Raw genomic sequence first — 24,194 nt, forward strand, 5'->3', positions numbered from 1 at the left:
TCTTAAGCGAGCTCATAGGAGCAATTATCCAAATAAATTGTACACTGGATAACAAAAGGCACTATCAATCCCTTGGTTTAAAATGCTGGTTTTAAGAATAAAAGGCACAAAGTGCTGGAGTAACTCAGCGGGTCAGACAGCATCTCTGGCAGACTGTGGCAGGATAGGTGACATTTCCGGTCAGGACCCTTCTTCAGACTGGTTTGAAGGTCCATTTTAAAGGAGAGGGAAGGTTTTCAGGGGCGAATTCCAGAGCTTGGGGTCCAGCTAGCTGAAGGCATGGTCGTGATAGTGGGATGATGACACTCTCACAGATTGTTTGGATGGAGGAGGTGAGGGAGATATAGAGCCTTATTATTAAATCATGGATTGATTTGAAAACAAAAAAAACATTTTTTAAAATTAAGGCACTGGCAGACTCGCATTGAATATCAGAGTTATAGAGAGACGCAGCACAAAAACAAGGGCCTTCAACCCACCATGTCCATACCAACCACCAACCACCCACTGGCACTGTTAATGTTATTCAAAACTTTTTATTCGGTCACATGTAGCATATGCAAACTCTATATTCATATGCACCCAAGGACAGTATTGAACAAGGGTCTCTGGTAATGTGAGGCAGTGGTTCTATTAGCTGTGCCACTGTTGTGCCCAATAAGCACTGCAAGAAGTGATAGGTAAGTGGCATTTCACAGTTAGAGTAAGGATGTGGCATATCGACTTCAATGATTTCAGGTTTACAGTGCATAAAGCAAGGGTGGGGGGGCAGAGTGTATTAGAATGTATTAGAGTGTATTAGAATGATTGAGTTTAGAGATGACAAAACTAAGTGTGACTATTTCATCGGCATCAGTCCAGTTTAGTGTATTGTCACGTGTACCGAGGTACAATGGAAAGCTATTTGTTGCGTGCTAACCATAGACAATGACAGATATAAGGACAGCTGGTTTTGGTGGTGAGGTTTAGGTTTAAGTGGACGCTAAGTTTGTGAACAATCAAGCATGTCCTCAGACAGTGCCAAAGAAGTGGGAAGGAATGAGGGGTGAGGGCATGTCGAATATTTGACAAGGAATCTGTTGAATGGCTGACGGTAATTATTTGTGTTTTCTGATGGGTGCAGATAATTTTATTATTTTCATCAAAATGTAGATTACACGAAAAATTACAGATGAGTGATAAGGAAATGGTGCAATTTCTGTTTACATTGTATGCAAGAGATTAAAACACATTTATTCAGATGATTGACTTGGATTTGTGGGAAATGATTTGTGGTACGACAATAGCAATGAACTGGGTGAGCTGCTCTTTTCAATCGATGATCAATCTATGTTCTTGTCTTAATCTTATGGGAAGTTTTTGAAATTGTACACTGGAGGTCAAACTGATTGACATTTGGCTACCATTATGATGATGTAACACTGGTGCTATATTGACTTTGACTCTACCCAACCACAATCCAAATGTTTCTCACTGGCTTCTTGGCTTAATATATGTGTAGAAAGTGACCTGCTAAAGAGCCCATCGGGTTAAGCAGCATCTGTGGAGGAAAAGGGATGACTTATTACCTTATTGTCATTGGCATGGTGTTACAATTTGAGAAATAACACATAAAACCAATAAAGCTTAAGATGAGGTAATGTAGCCAGTTTGGAACTACAGAGGACTAATTTTTACTTAAGATAGATGTAAAGCACTGGAGTAGCTCAGCAGGTTACGTAGCATCTCCGGAGAAAAAGGATAGGTGACGTATTGGGTCAGAACCCTTCAAAGGTCCTGACCCGAAACGTCACCCATCCTTTTTCTCCAGAAATGCTGCCTGACCCGCTGATTTATCCATCACTTTGTATCTACTTTGTTATAAACCAGCATCTGCAGTTCCTTATTTTTACTAATTTTTACTTGTTCAACTTCCACAACAATGATGTACTCAACCATTGGATTAAATTGGGAATTCTATTTTAAATTGTATAATGGAGAGACTTGCGATTCAGATTTTGCCAAATGAGTCAAGTTGTAACTTTTGTCAGGGCATCTATAATTTGAATGTGCATGGGAATGAATTGCAAAACTATTTCTTGAAAGGTTGCACAATTTGTCTTGCAGATTGTTCCGACTGAAAGCTGTTTTGCAGTAGAAATACTGCTGTGACTCTATGACTAACTGCACCCCCGCATTCAGGGAAGATGGACTCATCCTCTGTGTACCATTTGAATTTACTGAACAATCTTTTCAGTTCAACTTTTATTTCCACTTTTTTGATAAAACTTGTATCTCATTCCTGTTGTTTGACAGATTTGACGCTTTTGCTCAGCTTCCTGTTGTAGATGGATTTTACAGAATTGACAGGAAGTGTTCAGTTATGCGTTGCTTCTGGCAAATGAACTTCATTTGCAGAATTGCACTCCTGTGGTTTAGAGTTCACTGTAAGGTACTGGCAAAGCCAAACTACCTTCAGTAAAAAAAATTGCGAAAATTATTACGAATGACGACGTGTTAGAATGTGCTAAAAGACTGCTGCGGGAAGTTTTGACTCTCCTACTCAGCAGAAGATCCATCCAATTTATTCAATTGAGTGTAACAGCTCAGATGCATTTGTTTGAGTTTAGTTTTTTTGTCACATGTATCGAGGTACAGTGAAAAGCTTTTGTTGTGTGCTAACCAGGCAGTGGAAAGACTAATCATGATTACAATCGATCCATCCACAGTGTCCAGACACATATCATATCATATATCATATATCTACAGCCGGAAACAGGCCTTTTCGGCCCTCCAAGTCCGTGCCGCCCATGATAAAGGGAATCATGATAAAGGGAATAAAGTGAATAATGTTTAGTGCAAGATAAAGCCAGTAAAGTTTGATCAAAGGTAGTCCGAGGGTCTCCAATGAAGTAGATAGCAGTTCAGCACTGCTCTCTGGTTGTGGTAGGATGATTCGGTTGCCTGATTACAGCTGGGAAGAAACTGTCCCTGAATCTGGAGGTGTGCGTTTTCACATTTCTATACCTTTTGCCTGTTGGGAGCGGGGGGAAGAGGGAGTGGCCAGGGTGCGACTCGTCCTTGATTATGCTGCTGGCTTTGCCGAGGCAGCGTGAGGTATAAATGGAGTCAATGGAAGGGAGGTAGGTTTATGTGACAGTGTGGACTGCATCCACAATTCTCTGAAATCATCTTTTCATTCTTAGGCAGTCACTCGGGATTGGGATAACTTGTTTTTACTCCAGATTCATAGCTTTCAGAGGTGGGTCATGAGGCTAAAGTGGAGCAGCAGACTCATCCACAGATAGTACAGGAGATGGCTGATCTGATGGGTTAGTGGGTTGTTCTGTGAGACATATCACTCCTTCTAATAACATTGTGGGCTGAAGGGCCTGTTCCTGTACTGTACTGCTTTATGTTCTACTGCTTATACAGGGCCTCTGTATGCTCTTGATGCATGGCATCAGGCTCTTAATATTGTCCCGCAAGCTCGTTTTCCATTTAGAGTGGCCATTGACCAGAAGATCCCAGTGGAGAACTTCCTCAAGGAAGCTTTCAGCTCATTCTTGAATCTTTTTCTCTGTCTGCCTGATAATAATCTCGCATAACTGCAGTTAAATTAATAAAGTGTCTGTTTCAGATATCTAGCAATTTGTGTTTGAATGGTACAACATAACTTAGCCAGCTGAGAGTAACTAGTGCTTCTCTGTTTGGGATATTGGTCTGGTAGATGATGTTGGTTCACTTATTCTTGCAATGAACATGGAAGATTTTGCAGAAATAGCATTTGTGGTGCCTTTACATCGTTTTGAAATCCCACAGTAGGTAGTCCAGGAATCAAACATATAAGGCGGGGATCACCGCTGACCTGTAGACCATTACTTTGTGTTAAGTCTGAGATCTTGATCTTCAAATACTCTTATGTTCAATCACTGAAGGCTGTCCTGATGCATCAAAGACTGGTACCATGCAAAACATGAATAGGTTAAATTACTGGTGGCATTTACAAGTTGTGTAATTTACAAGTTAATTTGTAAATTACAAGTTAATTTACAGGTTGTGTAATTTTCTGAACTAACTTGAGCTAGTCTGATTCCATTTTTCTTTACTCCTTACGTGTTCTGCATGTATTCTGACATGATTCCAGTTCTACTGTCCACACATTTCCAGGATTGTAGGCGTTCCCAGCTCATGGCTGTGTCCAAGTGGGACTCTGTCATCCAGAGGGAGCCATCACTAACATGGTGTATATTGAGGAGTAAGAAAGATTAGCAGCAAGAGCAAAGTCAGTTTTGTCAGAAAAGTCAGAAGAAAACAGCCTTGATGTGATGGAACATTTTTTTTTCACTTTAAGCCTCAAGCAAGCCTAATTGGGCTGGAGTTAATGTTGCCTATGGCTTTAGCTTCATTTCAGTGCAAAGTTGCTACGGTTTGAAACATTCTAACCGCTCACATATGTGCAAATCATTTTCTGTGCACTTCTGGGTAGCCCAGATACTTAACCAATTAGATACCGAGTTCCGTCTTCAGTAATGCGGGCAAGCATCATGTATGTAAACACGTTTTTGGCTGCTGGTTTCTGTAAAGATCTGTAGCAGTGGCAGGATGTGGGTGGTGATACAGTTCCTTTTTGCTGTTAGTCACACGAAGAAAGTCAATGTGACTGCAGCCATTGCATTGGGCCAGCATAGGTGGAGTCCTGAGGAGAAAAAGTGTGATTCCACCACACTGTGGTTGTGGTAGAATCCCCATCTGCACACTGCCTACGTTTTTGTGTTTATCAAGCATCAATGCATTCGGGGTAAGGTGCTACCTTTGAAATCCTGAGGTAGGCTTTGGTTGTCCTAAGCGTCTGTTGCTGTTTAATGCTTATATATACCATACAGTATATCAGAGTGAAAAGTATATTGGGCAGCAGATAAAGCAAAGGGAGAAAAGTTTCCCCTTTTTTTAAATTGAGCTAAGTTTAATATGTACTTTAAAGTGTAATTATTTACAAATATCTTATAAGAAGTTGTTATAACCTAACTTTTGTTTATTATTTTTAAAATATTTAAATAATTATTTATGTTATTTTCAATTCTTTCAAATATCCCTGATAGCTCTGTTAAAAGAAGTTAAATATTTATTCACTTTAAGCCACAAGTAAATCTCCTTGGGCCAGAATAAAAGGTGCCAACAGCTTTCGCTTCATTTCAACGCAAAGTAACTACAGTCTGAAACTTGCACTGAGTGCAAATCAGAAACATTCAGGAGAATTTTTAAACCTTCTCAGCCATGGCTTTCAGCAAGTCCATGGGTGGGGCTTTGGTGGCAATCAGAGCTGTCATGGGGCTTTGGGGGTGGGACTAGATCACTGCACAATTTGCCTGCAGTCACTTGGACCATGCCTCTGGAGCAATGGGTTCTTTGGGCTTGTGAGATTAGCCTTTGTTATTTGGACCAAGTAGGCACTGGGCATGTGGAGGCTGTGAGTGGTGATATTATGCAGCAGGATAGCCCCATAATGATCTGGACCATCCTATCAAAACGTCATGGAGTACTAATACCACCATCTACTTTCATTGAATACACTGCAGCTGTTGGACAAGGCAACTCCATGCCAATTTCCTGAGGAGAATTAGTTGGATAATAACTTTGAGCCTTCTTTGCAATAATCCTTCACCACATCCCACGGAATGATAAAATATTCAGATATATATGACGTTTGGATGAGTGCTTTAATTATTCAAACACTGAAAATATCAGGGAGAAACTTGCAATCAGTACATGCACAAAATGGACAATAAATATGTGGTGTAGCCCACTTCGAAATTTGGTTCCACTGAAGTTCATGGAAGCATGTCTCGGAAGTGGAGTACTCAAGAAAACATTCCTACAAAACTCACGTAACACTTAGAACTAAAGAGGGATTTCTGTCCAAATCTATTCGTAGAGAACCTTGAATTTTAACCTTTAAGGTCTCAACATAAAGTGGTGATCTTTATGTTTTTTTAAATTTCTAGTGATTCGGAAAAGAAATTTCATCTGAGTATCATGTGTCATCCTGTGTGCTGTATAAAATGCACCCGTTTGTTTATCCTGGAGCAGAGGCTACAATTTCCTGAATGTTTCTTTAGAAATTCATTAAGTGTACTTCACTAAATATTTACTGAATATTTTTTTAGAAATTCACTAAGTGTACTTTCAGTATATCCTGAAAGAAGGATATACTTGCAATAGAGGTCATGGAGTGAAGATTCCCCAGATATCCTGGGATGGTAGATATGTTGTTTAAGGAGAGAGTAAGCACATGCCTCTGCTCTCTATAGTTTAGGAGGATGAGAGGTGATTTCATTGAAACATACATGGTTCTGAAGGAGTGTATAGCAGACGTGATGTTTCCTCTGACTGAGATATCTAGGATGAGGAATCACAGTTTTGAGATAAATGATTGGTCATTCAGGATCGAGATGAATCTTGAAAATCTAAGAAACATTTAGACTGGTACATGGATAGGACAGGTTTAGAGGGATATGAGCCAAACACAGGCCAGTGGGACTAGTGTAGATGGGACATGTTAGACAGTGTGGGCAAGTTGGGCCGAAAGGCCTGCTTACATATTGTATGACTCTATGACTATGAAAAGAAATTGGTTTATCCAGGAACAGTGAATTTGTGGAATTCCTTACCCAAGAGAGTTTTGGAGGTTAATAATTGAGTACATTCAAGACAGAAAATTGCATGTTACTAGGTATTAAGGGGAAGAATTTGAGGTAAAATCTCAGCCATGAATGCTGGAGCATTCTTGAGCCGAATGCTGGAGCAGTCTTGAGCCGAATTTGCTGCTGTTGTTTCCTATGCTCCCATATTCCTATATAATTCCTATATAATTGGGAGGGGTGAGACTGGCTGGGGATTAGGACCTGGGGAGATGTACGTGTGGCAGATCATTGACTGGGATTTGCTCAGGGAGGAATAGAGATTGTCTGTTGGGCCAAGAGACCCATTTGGTAGGGTGAGATCGAAGACCTGCTGGAAGCTTTTGCTGATCCTAGCTCTCAAGGAACGTAGCAAAGGCTGCTTCTCATTTTGGGAGGCAATAGTGATGAATTGGTCTTTCAATTACACTATAGGAGTCAGAATTAACTATGTAATGACGGATGTGCCTCTCAGGTCTGGGATACTCAGCTACCACCATAAGCTTTCTAAAGAAGAATGAGTAGGCATGGCATGTCACCTTTCTACTTTTATTAATTTATAAGCTTCTCTGCTGCCCCTCTTGGGGGGGGGGGTAATAATGAGGTGATGTGGTGGGTTATCAGTAGCAGAGAAACTTCTCTAAGTATCCTTATTCATTTGTTGGGAATCACATTCATGATGCTGCTAATGACTAATGCCAAGAAATAGAGATCATTGAAATTGGTTCCGCCTGGTAAATTAGATTGTGGATAGAAGTGGAGTGGTGTAAATGTAAAATGTATTTATAGATGGAGACAGCAAGGATATTACTTCTGGTTGCATTCACTTCAGCAGATTAAATTGCATAGATGTTTTTCCTTATTAAAATACCTCATGCCCACGTGAGAGAGTAAATGGATCTTGGATCGATATATTTGACACTGTGGCATTGCTCCTTTGCTGCAGTGAAGTGACAGGCAAGAATTTGGTGCAGATGATACAAAGCTGGGTGGTAGTGTGAACTGTGAGGAAGATGCTATGAGGTTGCAGGGTGACTTGGACAGGTTGTATGAGTGGGCGGATGCATGGCAGATGCAGTTTAATGTGGATAAGTGTGAGGTTATCCACTTTGGTGGTAAGACTAGGAAGGCAGAATATTATCTGAATGGTGTCAAGTTAGGAAAAGGGGACGTACAACGAGATTTGGGTGTCCTAGTGCATCAGTCACTGAAGCATGCAGGTACAGCAGGCAGGGAGAAAGCCAATGGAATGTTGGCCTTCATAACAAGGGGAGTTGAGTATAGGAGCAAAGAGGTCCTTCTGCAGTTGTACAGGGCCCTAGTGAGACCGCACCTGGAGTACTGTGTGCAGTTTTGGTCTCCAAATTTGAGGAAGGATATTCTTGCTATTGAGGGCATACAGCGTAGGTTTACTAGGTTAATTCCCGGAATGGCGGGACTTTCATATGTTGAAAGACTGGAGCGACTAGGCTTGTATACACTGGAATTTAGAAGGATGGGAGGGGATCTTATCGAAACGTATAAGATTATTAAGGGGTTGGACACGTTAGAGGCAGGAAACATGTTCCCAATGTTGGGGGAGTCCAGAACAAGGGACCACAGTTTAAGAATAAGGGGTAGGCCATTTAGAACGGAGATGAGGAAAAACTTTTTCAGTCAGAGTTGTGAATCTGTGGAATTCTCTGCCTCAGAGGGCAGTGGAGGCCAATTCTCTGAATGCATTCGAGAGAGAGCTCGATAGAGCTCTTAAGGATAGCGGAGTCAGGGGGTATGGGGAGAAGGCAGGAACGGGGTACTGATTGAGAATGATCAGCCATGATCACATTGAATGGCGGTGCTGGCTCGAAGGGCCGAATGGCCTCCTCCTGCACCTATTGTCCATTAATTTCAGGATAGTGATGTAAAATAAATAAAAGTTGACACAAACATGTGACTCAGCTATGTTAGCAGGAAGTGAATTTTTTGTAGAAAACATTGCACATGTTTCATGTTTTTCCACATGTTGACTTCATTGTTATCATACCACTTTAACCTAATGTGATTAAAGCTTTAGAAGTGCATGTTCTAGATTTCCTTGAACCAATTTAAAAAAAACCTTAATCACGAAGGAACCGCAAGAAACTAAAGAAAAAATGTTACTTATGTGCAGCTGGATAAAAATAAGTGTTTTCTGGAAAATGGAGACAATCCAATTTCAGCTTATTATTATATTTTATTTGGATATTAATGTCACACAAAGCCGTGCCATTTGGGAGAAGCTGGCACTCTCTAAAAATGTTGCGAGAAGACAATTTAAAAATGCAAATACAGTTCTGTTGATTTGCTAATCTTATTGCCAAAAATCTTTCTTTTGCTATATATCTTTATTTTGAATGTTCAGTCGCAATTATTTCTTTATTTAATAAAATAAAACATTTTAGGCATGGAACTTCCAGAAAGTTTTTGAGTGTTTTGCTGGAAAAATTAACTGATGAACTTGCAGTGGGAGCAAAGGTGTGGCCATAGCTTTATGGATGAAAACTGTCAGCTTGGTATGTTCATAAGTTCTAGGAACAGAATTAGGCCATTCGGACCATAAAGTCTACTCCGCCATTCAATCATGGCTGATCTATCTTTCGCTCTCAAACCCATTCTCCTGCCTTCTCCCCATAATGCCTGACACACCTGATCTTACTGTTGTGCCTTGAGAATCTTTGGGAATCTGGATTAAATGCTCTGACATTACTAGCAAAACATCCAAGGCCCACTGTTCCGACAAGATTTGAAAAGCTGGCCAAACTTTGTTCGACTTAAGGCATTTGCTCTCACAACCTTCACTGATACAAGTTCTCAGTGTCCCCTGCAACCCGAATGTAGGGGACAATTTAGAATAACTCCTGACAGGTCCAGAAAACTATCCATGACCAGTGACAAGGGAAGTACATATGTCCTGCCAAGCAATCATACACCAAGTTTACACTGGCTGGGTCCAAGGGGATGGCTTCAGAAAAGTTCCTGCCCCTGGCCACACCCTTCTTGTAGCACTCTCCCTGTATGGTGGGACAAGAGGTCAGAGATCTTTGTCGCTTCTGCACAGAGAGGATCTAAAATAATTTTGCTTTTGTTAGCTCAAATAGACTCCAAGAAGGGGTGAACCAGGAGCATGTTGGAAAAGTTGTTGGTCAAGATTGTTAATAACAAAATAGTTCTCAATTTCCCTGATTATCTGCAAAACATATTAAGACAGGCAAGATAGAGGAATGAGGTCATAGATGGAGGAATATTTGGACAACAGATGCAGCCTTTTAGATCAATCCATTTCATCTTCTTGTGGTCCTTTGAGAGTGGGGAAGATTCCAACAAGGGGACATAGCTTCAGAATTGAGGGACAAAAGTTTAGGGGTAACATGAGGGGTAACTTCTTTACTCAGAGGGTGGTGGCTGTATGGAATGGGCTTCCGGTGGAAGTGGTGGAGGCAGGCTCGATTTTATTATTTAAGAGTAAATTGGATAGGTATATGGATAAGAGGGGATTAGAGGGTTATGGTCTGAGAGCAGGTAGATGAGACTAGGTCAGAGAGAGTGGTCGGCGTGGACTGGTAGGGCCGAACGGGCCTGTTTCCGTGCTGTAGTTGTTATATGGTTATATGGTTATATGGTTAATATTTAAATTATTATTCCTACGTCTGCTTACATCATAGATGCTGCTCGGCTGATCTTGCAATGTCGAATCAGAAACACTGCTATGTAAATTTAATTAATGTGAAGTTGTCTATAGAAGCTGTTCTTACTCTTTTCTTTCATATTTGTTTCAGAGCCTTTAAAATGGGAAACACTCTGAACAGGAAGAAGAAGACCTTTAAAGTATCCAGTGACAAAGAGGCAGACAAAGTGGCTGAAGGCACAACAGCAGAGGATGGAGAGGCCAAAAAGGAAAGCCAGGAAGATGCCAAGTCCGCAGAGGGGGCCACGGAAGGAAATGCCTCACAGGACAAGGATAGCCCAGCTGATAAGGCCACGACTGAAGCCAAAGAGGGAGATAAGGAAACCGTGAACAAAGAGGAGAGCCAGAAGCCTGAAGCCGAAAATTCACAGGCATCCACTGAAGTGAAAGCAGAGGCTCCGTCTGCCGAGCCTGCTGCGGAGAAGCCTTCGGAGCCACCCCAGGCAGCCGCTGCTGCCAGCTCCACAGAGAACAAGCCGTCGGCAGCGGCCGAGTCCAGTAGCGAAGCGGCGTCCACTCAGCCGTCCGAAACCCCGGCGGCGCCTGCTCCCGAAAGCAAAACGGAAGACAAGTGCTCCGGCAAGGATGAAGCGGAAGCCAAACAGACTGAGGCGTTGCCTGCGCCCGCCAGCCAAGAGCAAAGCAAAAATGCCGAGCCCCAAAACTTGGACTCTGCCACAAGCACCAGCGATGCCGCTTCCAAGGAGGCACCCGCAGCCGCAGCCGCAGAAGCTGCCAGCTCTGCCCCTGCTGGGCCTGCTGCCTCAGACAATGCCACCCCAGCAGACACCACAGAGGGATCTTCAGCCGTCACTGATCAAACTTTAGCTGTGCAAGAATAATAGATGGGCCCCATTCGAAAACCACTCACGACCTGCATTAATTTCAAATGTACTAACAAACTTGACCCAACTGTCTTTTACCAGAAAACGCCCAAGAGGATATATTCCCCCCCCCCCCTATCATCTGCGCCCCCATGCCGGGAAATTCCATCAGGAAATTTCAAGCCACATTTCGAGAAAAAAAATCCTGGACTTAAACATGAAGTCAGAAAGTTAAGTGGATTGAACATTAAACAGCTGAACAGTTGTAAACAATGTACCTCGCAAGTATGTTATGGATCAAAACCAACATAAAGGATAAAGGTTGTGACTATGCCGAGTGAGGGTTCGTGGGGTGGTGCCATTGCATTCTGATATTTAGATAACATCTTGTTTGTTTTCCAGCCTGATTTTACACAATGAGGTACTACATCCGTCAGATAAAAGCCACTGTGCTCGCTCTTCCACAATACACCTGATGCAGAAGTATTTCCGACTAACATACACTTCCCATTGTACGTAGCCTATCTAGATTTCTCTTGATCAGTTAATGCATGTCCGTTGTTGGGTGCACCTGTAGTTCTGTTTAACAGTAAGTGGCAAACAAGTCTGCGTTCATTGCAATTCCAGCTTATCCTCCATTCAGTGTCACTAATGCCTCCATCACCTCAGCACATATTGAAGATGATGAGAATTGTAAAATGGATGCATTGAAATTATACGTGATTGTATTAATGGTGCAACAGTAATAAAAATTATGGAAAAAAAACCAAGCGGTTTGAATTTATTTTTATTCAAACTTACATCACTCTTGCTGTGATGCATTTGGCTCGTTCGATGCAAGTGTCACTATTTCAGAGACACCGAGAACTAATAGTAAGATTTCTATGCATCTTTGCCTGAAGTTTATGAAATAATTTATTTGTAAGCTTGCTAAGAAATACAGCACAATTATACATGATTTTTTCTTTTTCTTCATTGTCATTACCATTGAACAAAATGAAACAAAAAACAGAATAGCTTGTGAGTTAAAGCACTGTAGCTCGAATACCGGCAGGGTAGAGCAATTAATTTCCTCCTCCATAGTCCCAGTATAGGTTGAGAGATACAGAAAGTAAGCGTGCAGGTACAGCAGGCAGTGAAGAAAGCTAATGGAATGTTGGCCTTCATAACGAGAGGATTTGAGTACAGGAGCAAAGAAGTCCTTCTGCAGTTGTATAGGGCCCTGGTGAGACCACATCTGGAGTATTGTGTGCAGATTTGGTCTCCTAATTTGAAGAAGGACGTCCTTGCTATTGAGGCAGTGTAGCATAGGTTCACGAGGTTAATCCCTGGGATGGAGGGACTGTCATATGAGGAAAGATTGGAAAGACTAGGCTTGTATTCACTGGAGTTTAGAAGGATGAGAGGGGATCTTATAGAGACGTATAAAATTATAAAAGGACTAGACAAGCTAGATGCAGGAAAAATGTACCCAATGTTGGGGGAGTCTAGAATCAGAGGACACAGTCTAAGAATAAAGGGGAGGTCATTTAAAACTGAGGTGAGAAGAAACCTTTTCACCCAGAGAGTTGTGAATTTGTGGAATTCTCTGCCACAGAAGGCAGTGGAGGCCAATTCACTGGATGAATTTAAAAGAGAGTTAGATAGAGCTCTAGGGGCTAGTGGAATCAAGGGATATGGGGAGAAGGCAGGCATAGGTTACTGATTGTAGATGATCAGCCATGATCACAATGAATGGAGGTGCTGGCTCGAAGGGCCAAATGGCCTCCTCCTGCACCTATTTTCTATGTTTCTATGTTTCCATGAGAGGTGTTACCTTCAACTGCAACCATTTGGAATATATGAAATGAATTGAATTTTCAAGCTCAAACAATTTTTCTTAGCTGCCTACAGCTTTGAAGAGGCACATTGTTTGGATGGGTAAGAGAAGAACACAGCAAAAGACTAAACCATTCAGATCCTTGCATCTGACCTGCCATTTAATAAGATTATAACTGATCTTTTATCTGAGTGTTTCCTCTACAAATCCCATACGTCTTGATTTCCTTAATAGCCAAAAATCTATCAATTTACTGTCTTTAACATACACAACAGTGTAGAGAATTCCAAAGATTTTCTGTAATTCCAAAGATATTTTGTGATTCTTACTCGACTTAATCCCAAACCATTTTTAGAACCTTGAATGTTGCATTTCTACACTGAAACATATGGATGGCCAAACTCTCACCGTGTCAGAAATAGCAGCCATATGTTCCCTGGCCCCATGGTTCCTCTTTGCGGACTCCCTGTCCTTACATATCTACCTGGAAAAACCACCACCCTCTTCCCCACCCCAGCCGCCGACTAATCCAGAAATTGTTGTGACAAAAGTCGTGTCACCGATGTTAATTCACAAAGCTTTATGCACTCTAAGAGAGCAGAACAAAAATGACTGAGGACACTGGGTGGCACGGTGGCAGAGCGGTAGAGTTGCTCCCCTACAGTGCTTGCAGCGCCAGAGACCTGGGTTCGATCCCATCTACGGGTGTTGTCTGTACGGAGTTTGTACATTCTCTCCGTGACCGTGTGGGTTTTCTCTAAGATCTTCGGTTTCCTCCGACACTCCAAAGGCGTGCAGGCTTTTAGGTTAATTGGCTTGGTATAGTTTAAAAATTGTCCCTAGAGTGTGTAGGATAGTGTAAGTGTGCAAGGATTGCTGGTCAGTGTGGACTCGGTGGACCGAAGGGCCTGTTTTCGCGCTGTATCTCTAACACTAAATACTGTTGTGTTTCACAGTTGGTAATACTGTGGAAGGCAGTGGAAATCTGTAGGAAAAAACAGCAGATGCTAGTTTACACTGAAAATAGATACAAAATGCTGGAGTAACTCCGCTGGACTGGCAGCATCTCTAGAGAGAAGGAATGGGTGACGTTTCGGGTCGAGAGCCTTCAGACTGAGACACGGGAGAGGGAGATATAGAGATATTACAAGGGTAAGGTGTGGAAACGAGATAGCAAAGGGGACGATTGAAGTTGGCTCTAACTTATCATAGTAAACACTAGTCCTTTTGTTCTGTTTCTGATTCTCCCATTGAAAACATGTTGCCTCTTTCCCAGCACCCATGCATGCACATAATCACAAATCTTCTGCTGCCAAGACATTCAATTCTCACAAACCTGTTCAATATATATTATCTGCAAAATTCCTTTAAATAGATTTTTTAAAGTTTTTAGTAAGATGCAAAGCAGAGGAGTTTTCCAATTTGTGATTTGCAGTTTCGAGAACCATAACGTTCAGTGCAGAAACACTAGCACAACCCTCAAGATTCTCGCAATGTGGGCCAGTAAGACTTATTTCCTTCAAACAACTGTCGCTTTGAAAAGCCATTTTAACTACATTTCATTTAAAATATTTTGGCCTTATTTAAGTTGCAGTTTATTTTACAATTTAAAATAAATCAAGAGCACCTTTTGTTTCTGGTTGGTGTAAGGCAACTTTCTAGTTGACATAGTAACGAAGCAGCACAAATGAAGACGGTTCCCATTGATGATGGATATTTTAACTACTTTTGTCATTGGTTACAACTACAAACGAAGAGCTTAGGAAAAACGATCAAGTGGTCAAAATGAGTAAAACACGATGGAACACATAAGGTAAGGATGTGCATGGAAAATTTCTTGTGAAATTTAAACCACACTAGATAAATGATCACATTACCTTCCTTTATTACACTTCCCCTTTAATGAATATATCTTACTCACTTTACACACCCATTAATTAGTACAGGCCTGTTCTCAATCTTTGCTAATGTGATATGAAGGCTACCAAAAATAGCAATATCTGGGATCTGGTAGCAGGTGATGAATTTTGAGCTTTAATCTCCTAACTTTAACATAAAATTCTGTGTAAGACTCTTTTTTTGGTATAATCGGTATTATTTGGAATCTCGAGCACCAAAGGGAACTAGTCACCATAACCTACTACAATATGTTCTATCATCCCTCCTGATTGTAAATAAGCTCACTCACTGTTCAGTGGCTTCTCAACCAGCAACCTCTCTTATCATGTAAGAAGGAACTACAGATGCTGGTTTACATAGAAAATGCACACAAAATACTGGAGTAGCTCAGGCAGCATCTCTGGAGAAAAGGAATTCCTATTATTTTTCTCCAGACCTACAGTATAAAATCTATTACTTTTCTCCAGAGAATACCTACTCCTTTTCTCCAGATATGCTGCCTGACCTGCTGAGTTACTCCAGCATTTAGTGTCTACCTTCTCTTATTACTGGCATCATATTCTCTTCACCACCTCTCATTTGTATGTGCATCAGAAATTTTCATTTTGTTATTTTATCTGAACTTATTTGCTTATTATTCCTACAACATACACACTGTGCATTAATCATGAGCGAGACAATTACCAGTCAGTGTTCCAGTTCTCTCACATTTTGAATGGTCTCTGAGCATAGGAGAATGTGGATTCCCCAACAACATTTTATGTGTCAAGATCACCCTTTTAGCCTTTGACCTTTGCCCAGACAGTGTTTAATAAAATGGTGTTTCTCAGGCAGAAAATGACCCCTTGCTACTACCAAGAAATCAAGATTATGACAATGAACATAATCACCTTGTACCATTGTATCCTAACCTTAGATGAGGTTAGAATCTAAGGAAATCTAACCTTCCTTAGATTTCACCAGTCAATGTCTCTGAATCATGCCACCACATGATTTCTTCTGGTAACTTGCCATGTGCTCCATCAACATTGAAAACATTACACCTCATCCTTCATCCTCCCACACTATTCACAGTAACATCTCCTTGTGCTGTGCATGTAGATGTAAACTCATTTGTTTCCCGATTTACTGCATATTCTGCGAGGCAAATGCTCCGATATCATTCAATAGATTGTTGAATATGTGTTCTCCACATTTCCTCAGTGCTGCCCAATCTCCGCTACAGATAATGCCAGAGGCAACAACAACAACAACATTTGAATGCATTATGACTGGGAAGGCTTACTCATTTTTGATACAAAAAAGTGCTTTCCATTTTTTCAATTCATTTTCCATTTTGCTCCTATACTTTCTGCCCTTTAAACTTTAATTTTACTCTCATATTTCTACTCACTTTTTCACCTAGCTAACACTTTTGACAATATTTTCAAATGTTACAATATTTTGCCATTCATTTAATGGAGAATGAATCTAACTGTTAAAACAGAAATTAATTTTGGGGATAAGGCTTAAATCTGAGGTTTTAATGTGAAGTATTTTTTAAACCATTCTGCCCCACCCCCAACCCACTATAATATTCTGTTCCGATGCCATCTACTAATGCCTATTATATTAAACCAATAATTTGAATTGTTGATTACAACTTGCAGCATGTTCCCGCTACAGAGATCATGAGAGGAGTACAATCAAAGAGAATAATCAGCTTATGTAAATGTATCCTTTCAGCAGGGCCAACATCATATCACAGCTGCCTATGATTTGCATCTTTAATCAAACTAGAAAATCCTGGTAATATGTCATAGGGAATACCAGATGAGGCAGGACAAAAGAAACCCGGAATGCTGGTAATTCTCCTTTTCTGTTTTTTTTAGATTTGTTTGGGGACAATATTAATACCCAACTTCACCGTGGTCAGCCTGACATCTTGTCTGAACCCGAGAACTGTACACTGTTCTTGAAACCCGGTCTGACCCAACCATCAGCAGGAGCTCTGTCCCATTGCCGCTTAAGCCCACTCCCACGCATAGGCTTCTGATGTGTACAGGCCACTCCCATGTGTAGGCTTTTGATGTATACAGCCCACTCCCACGCATAGGCTTCTGATGTGTACAGGCCACTCCCACATGTAGGCTTCTGATGTGTACAGGCCGCTCCCATGTGTAGGCTTCTGATGTGTACAGGCCGCTCCCATGTGTAGGCTTCTGATGTGTACAGGCCGCTCCCATGTGTAGGCTTCTGATGTGTTCAGGCTGTCCCCCAGATACACGTTCCGGCTTTAAAGATGGCCATTACTAAATTAGATCGTCCATAAGTCGGACGATACACAAAATCAATCAATATAGTGACCATATTTCCACTGTCTTATAATATATGGCATCATAAGCGGAAAAGAAAGAACTATTATTGAAAGTGTAGAAACAGGGGACTGCAGATGCTGGTTTACGCAAAAGGCCACAAAGTGTTGCAGTAACTCAGCGGGTCAGGCAGCATATTTGGAGAACACAGGTCAGGTGGCGTAATGGGTCAGGACGCTTCTGCAGACTTTGAGGCTGAAGAAGGGTCCTGATATGAAACGTCACCTATCCAAATTATTCAAAGTGAGAGATTGAACGTATATATGGGTGTCCATAAGTTGGGCATACCTTACCCATAGAAGGCCTGTATTCAAGTCCCCATTGAAAACCCTTAGATGTGAGTGCATCATTTTTCCTCTCCTCTCAGACTCACTGGATCTCCATCCCAGAATCCTTCCAAGCTGGCAATGTACTTCCTGATCGTTTCAGCAACAACTTTCCCTGGCACTCAGCGTATACCTGACATGCTCCAAATGCAGTGATCCTTCACCCTGAGAGAAAGCCTCACAGCATCGACATGGTGACTGAGTAGCCGTGGCCCAACCTCTCTGCCCTGCCTCAGCAACCATGAACCAGAACAATAAGAGTCAACAAACTACAGCACTTTATTTAAATTGCAAACTTTGATTTAGAACAATGAAACATCTGCAGACTTCTTTTGTGCATGAATTTATAGACATGTTCCCACTGCCAGCACCAACCCAATTCAACCAGGCCCCAACAACATATATAATTTTACAAAGCTGATCTAAGACCAACATATAATCTGGATCCACTTGAGGTGAGGTTGGGTAATTAGGCTGGAAAAAGATGTCATGAATAAACAGAGAATACTGGAAGTGCTCTGCAGGTCAGTCAGCATCAATGGGAGGAGAAACAGAATTGATGTTTCAGATCAGGGAATATTCATCAGAAATGGAAGAGTAAGAAGACAAAAGATTTTGAAGTTGCTGTGAAGATGGGTGGGGTAGAGAGGACAGAGGGAATGTCTGCAATAGGGTGTAGATCAGAGTTGTCAGGGTAAGAATCTAAAAAAAAAAGGCATCGAGAACAAGAAAGAAAAATAAAACAAATTGAAGTAGAAAGTTGTAGCCAGATTGTGGAAACAGTGAGAAGAAAAAGAAAGGTGTGGGAAAGGTGTTACCTGAAATTGTTGAGTTCAGTATTGTGTCCCAGTTGCATTGAGGTTAATCTCGTTGTATCCCTGTACAATGACAGTAAAGATATATTGTATTGTATTGTATTGTATTGTTCCCAGATGAAGGGGTGCTGTTCACTGTGATGTCGGGTATTGTCAGAGAACAGAGGAATATGAAGACAAAGGTCAGAGTGGGACTGAGAAACAAAGTAACAGAAGGCGGGAAGCTCGGGATTGTTTTGTGAAACAAGGGTAGTCACAGTACTTCTGCAAAGTGTTTGTTTTTTCCATGTAAAGGGGATCACAGGTTTGGAGGGATATGGACCAAATGCTGGCAGGAGGGACAAGTGTGGCTGGGACATGTGGGCCAATGTGGGCAAGTTGGGCTGAAGGGCCTGTTTCCACTCTGTATCACTCACTAACTCTATAAATGATCAAACTGGGTGGTTTCATGCTTCCAAGTTAAGGGGCTATTTGCCGGAAGAAGATTTATGTTTATTTTTATTTTCTGACATAATAATGATCAACCAAGATTCACGAGTCTTCCTCCGACACATGGGTACACATCTTCCTCACTGTCTGCCCACGTCCTGTACACAGACCCCACTCCCATCTTCCTTCTTCATACAAGAGTTATCACATTTACTGAGGTTGTTCTAGAAACAAAATACTGAAACCGCTGCAACTAGAAATCGACCAGGAAAAGTTGGAGGACATGTGCATCTGAAATGCTAACTCTTCCTCTCACCATAGATGCTGCCCTACTTGTTATTTCCAGTGTTTTAATTTCTTATAATAGAGACTGTTATCGTTTGCAGAACTAAAACTAACTGCCAGGTCAATTACTTTTACCGATCTAACCTTCAAAGCTTGTCTTCAACAGCTAACTTTGATAAGTTTGCAAACCTTCCTGCTCTGTGTTGGGAGGTGAAAGTTAGAGGATGCTCCAGGACTGGAACTGGTCCATGTGGCAGATGTACAAAATGCAGATTGACTGTCTCTTGCAATGCCTCAATATCATCTTCTTTAGGATTGGGCTGGGACATGTAGAGCACAAGCCCTAAGATTGTTTCTGAAGGCTGTGACCAAAGGCCGATCCAAGCACCACCAGTAACTCAAAGGAAAGCAGCGAGAGATCCAGCGAGGTGTCAAGCCATTCAGCATCGCACTAACAGCTGGGGGAGCCTTGTCCACAGCCACTCAGTCTAGAGATGACTGGTCATTGCTGGTATGGTCAGCACAGAGGGTCGGTCACCAAGGAACAGAGGCTGGGAGCTGAGATGAGCCAGAAGCAGAGTGTGTTCAGTCCTAAACTGGTGAGTACCTGCAGCTACTGTGGTACCTGCAGTTACAAGTTTGCTGCCTGCTTATTGTGTATGTTCTTCGACACTGCTGCCAACCATCACAAAATGTTGGAAGGCCTTGTCTATCTGTGCTGAATTGCAGAACTGAAAAACGGATGTTTTTTAAAGTAACCTAGGAGAATGCAGCTAAACAATGCAGATGGAAATAATGATTTGTAATTTATCTAGATATATGAAATGATTTAATACAGGTTTGGTTATCTTGATGGGAGAACATAGATAATAACTAAGGAAGCCATAAATAAGTTAGTCATTCTCTTTTCAGTGATATTTTTTAAAGAAATTATTGAAGCAGTTGTACAGAACAAAAATGCCTGAACTCTCTATATTTGTTCCTTAAAGAATTCGCAGGTGTGAAACTTAATTATTGATTTGTATTTGTTGCCTCAAAGGGATCAAATTTAGAATCAATAATGTTTAATGGCAGCAATTTTTAATAAAGATGCAGCAATCTTAATCTTGTACATGATAAATACATTGCTCACCAATTCAAAGATTCAATGATACTTTAGTGTCACATGTACCTAGGTACAGGGAAATACTTTGTTTTGCATACAACCTGGTAAAATCATACAGCTGACCTCACCTAGACTGTACACAAGAGTCACCATGCTTCTGGCACCGACAAAATTACAAAACGTTACCTTATCGTATGGTAAGCTTTGCTGAAAATAGTTGCGGTGACAGATACTTGCCTGTTAGATATTAACAAAGAGTTCATTGTTACCTGTAATCAGTGACAATTATTTTGTTTGTGTAATTGGCAGCCTTCTTAGCCTAGTTTAAAAAAGATTGGAAACATTTCCTTGAATCTTTAATTGCAGGATAATTGTGCACCAACGCCATGGAACATTATATCAGCCCATCAATATGATTATCTTTGACCAATAAGAAAATTGGAGAATCAACTCAGGCAAAAAAATCAAATTGACTTACCTAGGCTAATCTACAGCCAGGCAACTAACTGTAGAAAATATTTGCCATGGATGTTCTGTTTCTGAAGAATTGGGTTTCATTATTCATACTGAACAATTGTATAGTTGTATAGTTGTATAGTTATACAATATACAAATATAGTTATACAATATACAATTATATTGTATAGTTAATGTGTTATCAAAAATTTGAGAATATCAATGAGCTTGTAAAATATCATAAACATGCTCCAATTTCTTTCCACATCCCAAAAATATGCGGGTTAATTGGCCTCAGTAAAAAAAAAATGCCCCTAATGTAAAGGGAGTGGATGAGAGGGTGAGATTATATAGAACTCATGTGAATGGGAGATTGATAGTCAGCCATGGTTGTTGAGCCAAAGAGCCTGTTTCTATGCTGTATCTCTAAACCCAACTCATATTTTTATATAGCTATCTCAGGTTTCCCCAGAGCCTCCGGCACTCCAGAAAAAACAATCCAAGTTTGTCCAACCTCTCCTTATAGCAAATACCATCTAAACCAGGCAGTATTCTGGTAAACTTTTTCTGCACCCTCTCCAAAGCCTCCACATCCTTCCTGTAATGAGGTGACCAGAATTGTACGCAAATGTAATCTAAGCAAAGTTATATAAAGCTTATCAAAGGCAAATTTTGCTAATGAGACATTAATCTAGCATGAATCATAATTTATTTGTGCAAGTTCCTTTTTGTAAAATGGTAGGTCTGTCAGCCGCTGGATATTCAGAAAACTATTAGCGAGGGCTAAAATCTCCCATTATCCTATTATCTGAAATAAATAATGGATGGCCCCTTAATGGGAGAATGGGAGAGTCTAGTTCCAGAGACCATAGCCTCAGAATAAAAGGATGTATGTTTAGAAAAGAGATAAGGAGCAATTTCTTTAGTCAGAGGGTGGGGAATCTGTGGCATTCATTTCCACAAAAGACCGTGGTGGCCAAGTCAACGGATATTTTTATGGTGGAGATTGATAAATTCTTGATTAGTACGGGTGTCAGGGGTTATGGGGAGAAGGAAGGAGAATGGGATTGGGAGGGAAAGACTGATCAGCCATGATTGAATGGCAGAGAAGACGTGATGGGCCGAATGGCCTAATTCTGCTCCGACAACTTATGAATTTATGAACTTAATCTTTGGAATTAATCTTCACCTTTTTCAATCCAATTCTGTCGATCTCAAAGGAACCATGCAAAGTGAGGATATGTGACACCGCACACTGCATTGGATTCCTCACCCTGACAGCAGTGCTGGTGTTCCACTTGCTCAGTCTTCCTCTTGGTGGGAGGAGAAATGGGGCACATGTTACTCTGTGCAACCTCATCACACACAATGCAAGCTCGGCAGTTACGGACAATTAGTTCTCATCCAAAATAAAACTATTCAAACATTAATAACCCCAAATATGAGAAAAGTGAATTTATTTTGAGTAAAGAAGTGACAAATAACTTCTGAGTGTTTATGGTAAAATAGAGCAAGAACATTTAAATTGGGTATGAAAAAACATGTTCATTCAGAATTGCAGATGAAGATCTAGCCAAAAATGTAAATAGAATATCTGAGCAAACAGCTGGGGTCTGAAAGTCTGGACAACTGTTGCTTTATTAGAAACATAGAAACATAGAAAATAGGTGTAGGAGTAGGCCATTCGACCCCTCAAGCCAGCATTGAATATGATCATGGCTGAACATCCAAAATCAGTACCCCGTTCTGGCCTTTTCCCCATATCCCTTGATTCCCTTAACCCTAAGAGCTAAATCTAACTCACTCTTGAAAACATAGTGAATTGGCCTCCACTGCCTTCTGTGGCAGAGAATTCCACAGATTCACAAATCTCTGGGTGAAAACGGTTTTCCTCATCTCAGTCCTAAATGGCCTACCCCTCATTCTTAAACTGGTTCTGGACTGCCCCAACATCGAGAACATTTTTCCTGCATCTACCCTGTCCAATCCTGTAAGAATTTTATATGTTTCTATAAGATCCCCTCTCATCCTTCTAAATTCCAGCGAATACAAGCCCAGTCGACCCATTCTTTCATCATATGTCAGTCCCACCATCCCGGGAATTAACCTGATGAACCTATGCTGCACTCCCTCAATAGCAATAATGTCCTTCCTCAAATTAGGAGACCAAAATTGCACACAATACTCCAGGTGCGGTCTCACCAGGGCCCTGTACAACTGCAGTAGGACCTCCTTGCTCCTAAACTCAAATCCTCTTGCAATGAAGGCCATTGATTTTCTTCACTGCCTGCTGTACCGGCATGGTTACTTTCAGTGACTGATGTACCAGCACACCCAGGTCTCGTTGCACTCCCCTTCTCCTAATCTGACACCATTCAGAAAATAATCTGCCTTCCTGTTATCATATCATATCATATATATACAGCCGGAAACAGGCCTTTTTCGGCCCACCAAGTCCGTGCCGCCCAGCGATCCCCGTACATTAACACTATCCGTACATTTACATTTACCCAGCCAATTAACCTACATACCTGTACCTGTTCTTGCCATCAAAGTGGATGACCTGACATTTATCCATATTATACTGCATCTGCCATGCTCTTCCCACTCACCCAACCTATCCAAGTCATCCTGCAGCCTCATAGCATCCTCATCACAGCTCACACTGCCACCCAGCGTTGTGTCATCCGCAAACTTGGGATTCCCTTGGGATTCACATTCCGTTATCTAAATCGTTAATATATATTGTAAACAACTTGGGGCCTGGCACCGAGCCTTGCGGCACCCCACTAGTCATTGCCTGCCATTCTGAATAGGACCTATTAATTCCTACTCTTTGCTTCCTGTCTGCCAACCAGTTCTTTATCCATGTTAATACCCTACCCCCAATATCATGTGCTCTAATTTTGCACACTAATCTCTTGTGTGGGACCTTGCCAAAGGCTTTTTGAAAGTCCAGATACACCACATGCACTGGCTCTCCCTTATCCATTCTACTTGTAAAATTCTCAAAAAATTCCAAAAGATTTGTCAAGCATGATTTCCCCTTCATGAATCCATGCTGACTTTGACCGATCCCATCACTGCTTTCCAAGTGCGCTGCTATAACACCTTTAATAATTGACTCCAGCATGCTCCCCACTGCCAATGTGAGGCTAACTGGTTTATAATTCCCCGTTTTCTCTCTCCCTCCTTTCTTAAAAAGTGGAGTTACATTGGCTACCCTCCAGTCCACAGGAACTGATCCAGAGTCAAGAGAACATTGGAATGCACCAATGCATCCACGATTTGTAGGGCCACCTCCTCGAGTACTCTGGGATGCAGACCATGAGGCCCTGGGGATTTATCTGCCTTCAGTCCCAACAGTTTACCTAACACCATTTTCTGACTAATGTGGATTCCCTTCAGTTCCTCCCTCCCACGAGATTCCTGGTCCCCTAGTATTTCCGGGAGATTGTTTGTGTCTTCCTTAGGGAAGACAGAACCAAAGTACTCGTTTAATTGTTCTGCTATTACCTTG

General features: G+C 41.3%; 1 protein-coding gene across 3 annotated transcripts in view; it reads left to right on the plus strand.

The window, feature by feature from the left end:
- LOC144604669 (uncharacterized) overlaps positions 1–11,958 on the plus strand; it is a 51,132-nt gene extending 39,174 nt beyond the window's left edge. For all 3 annotated transcript variants that reach the window (XM_078419322.1, XM_078419314.1, XM_078419330.1), the window contains exon 2: positions 10,454–11,958. In XM_078419322.1, the coding sequence (XP_078275448.1) occupies positions 10,464–11,204 (741 nt within the window). In that variant the 5' untranslated portion in view covers positions 10,454–10,463 and the 3' untranslated portion in view covers positions 11,205–11,958. The remainder of the gene's footprint in view (positions 1–10,453) is intronic.
- The last annotated feature ends 12,236 nt before the right edge of the window (positions 11,959–24,194 follow it).

This window comes from Rhinoraja longicauda, chromosome 2 (assembly GCF_053455715.1).
Source record: "Rhinoraja longicauda isolate Sanriku21f chromosome 2, sRhiLon1.1, whole genome shotgun sequence".
NCBI classification, from domain to species: Eukaryota; Metazoa; Chordata; class Chondrichthyes; order Rajiformes; family Arhynchobatidae; genus Rhinoraja; species Rhinoraja longicauda.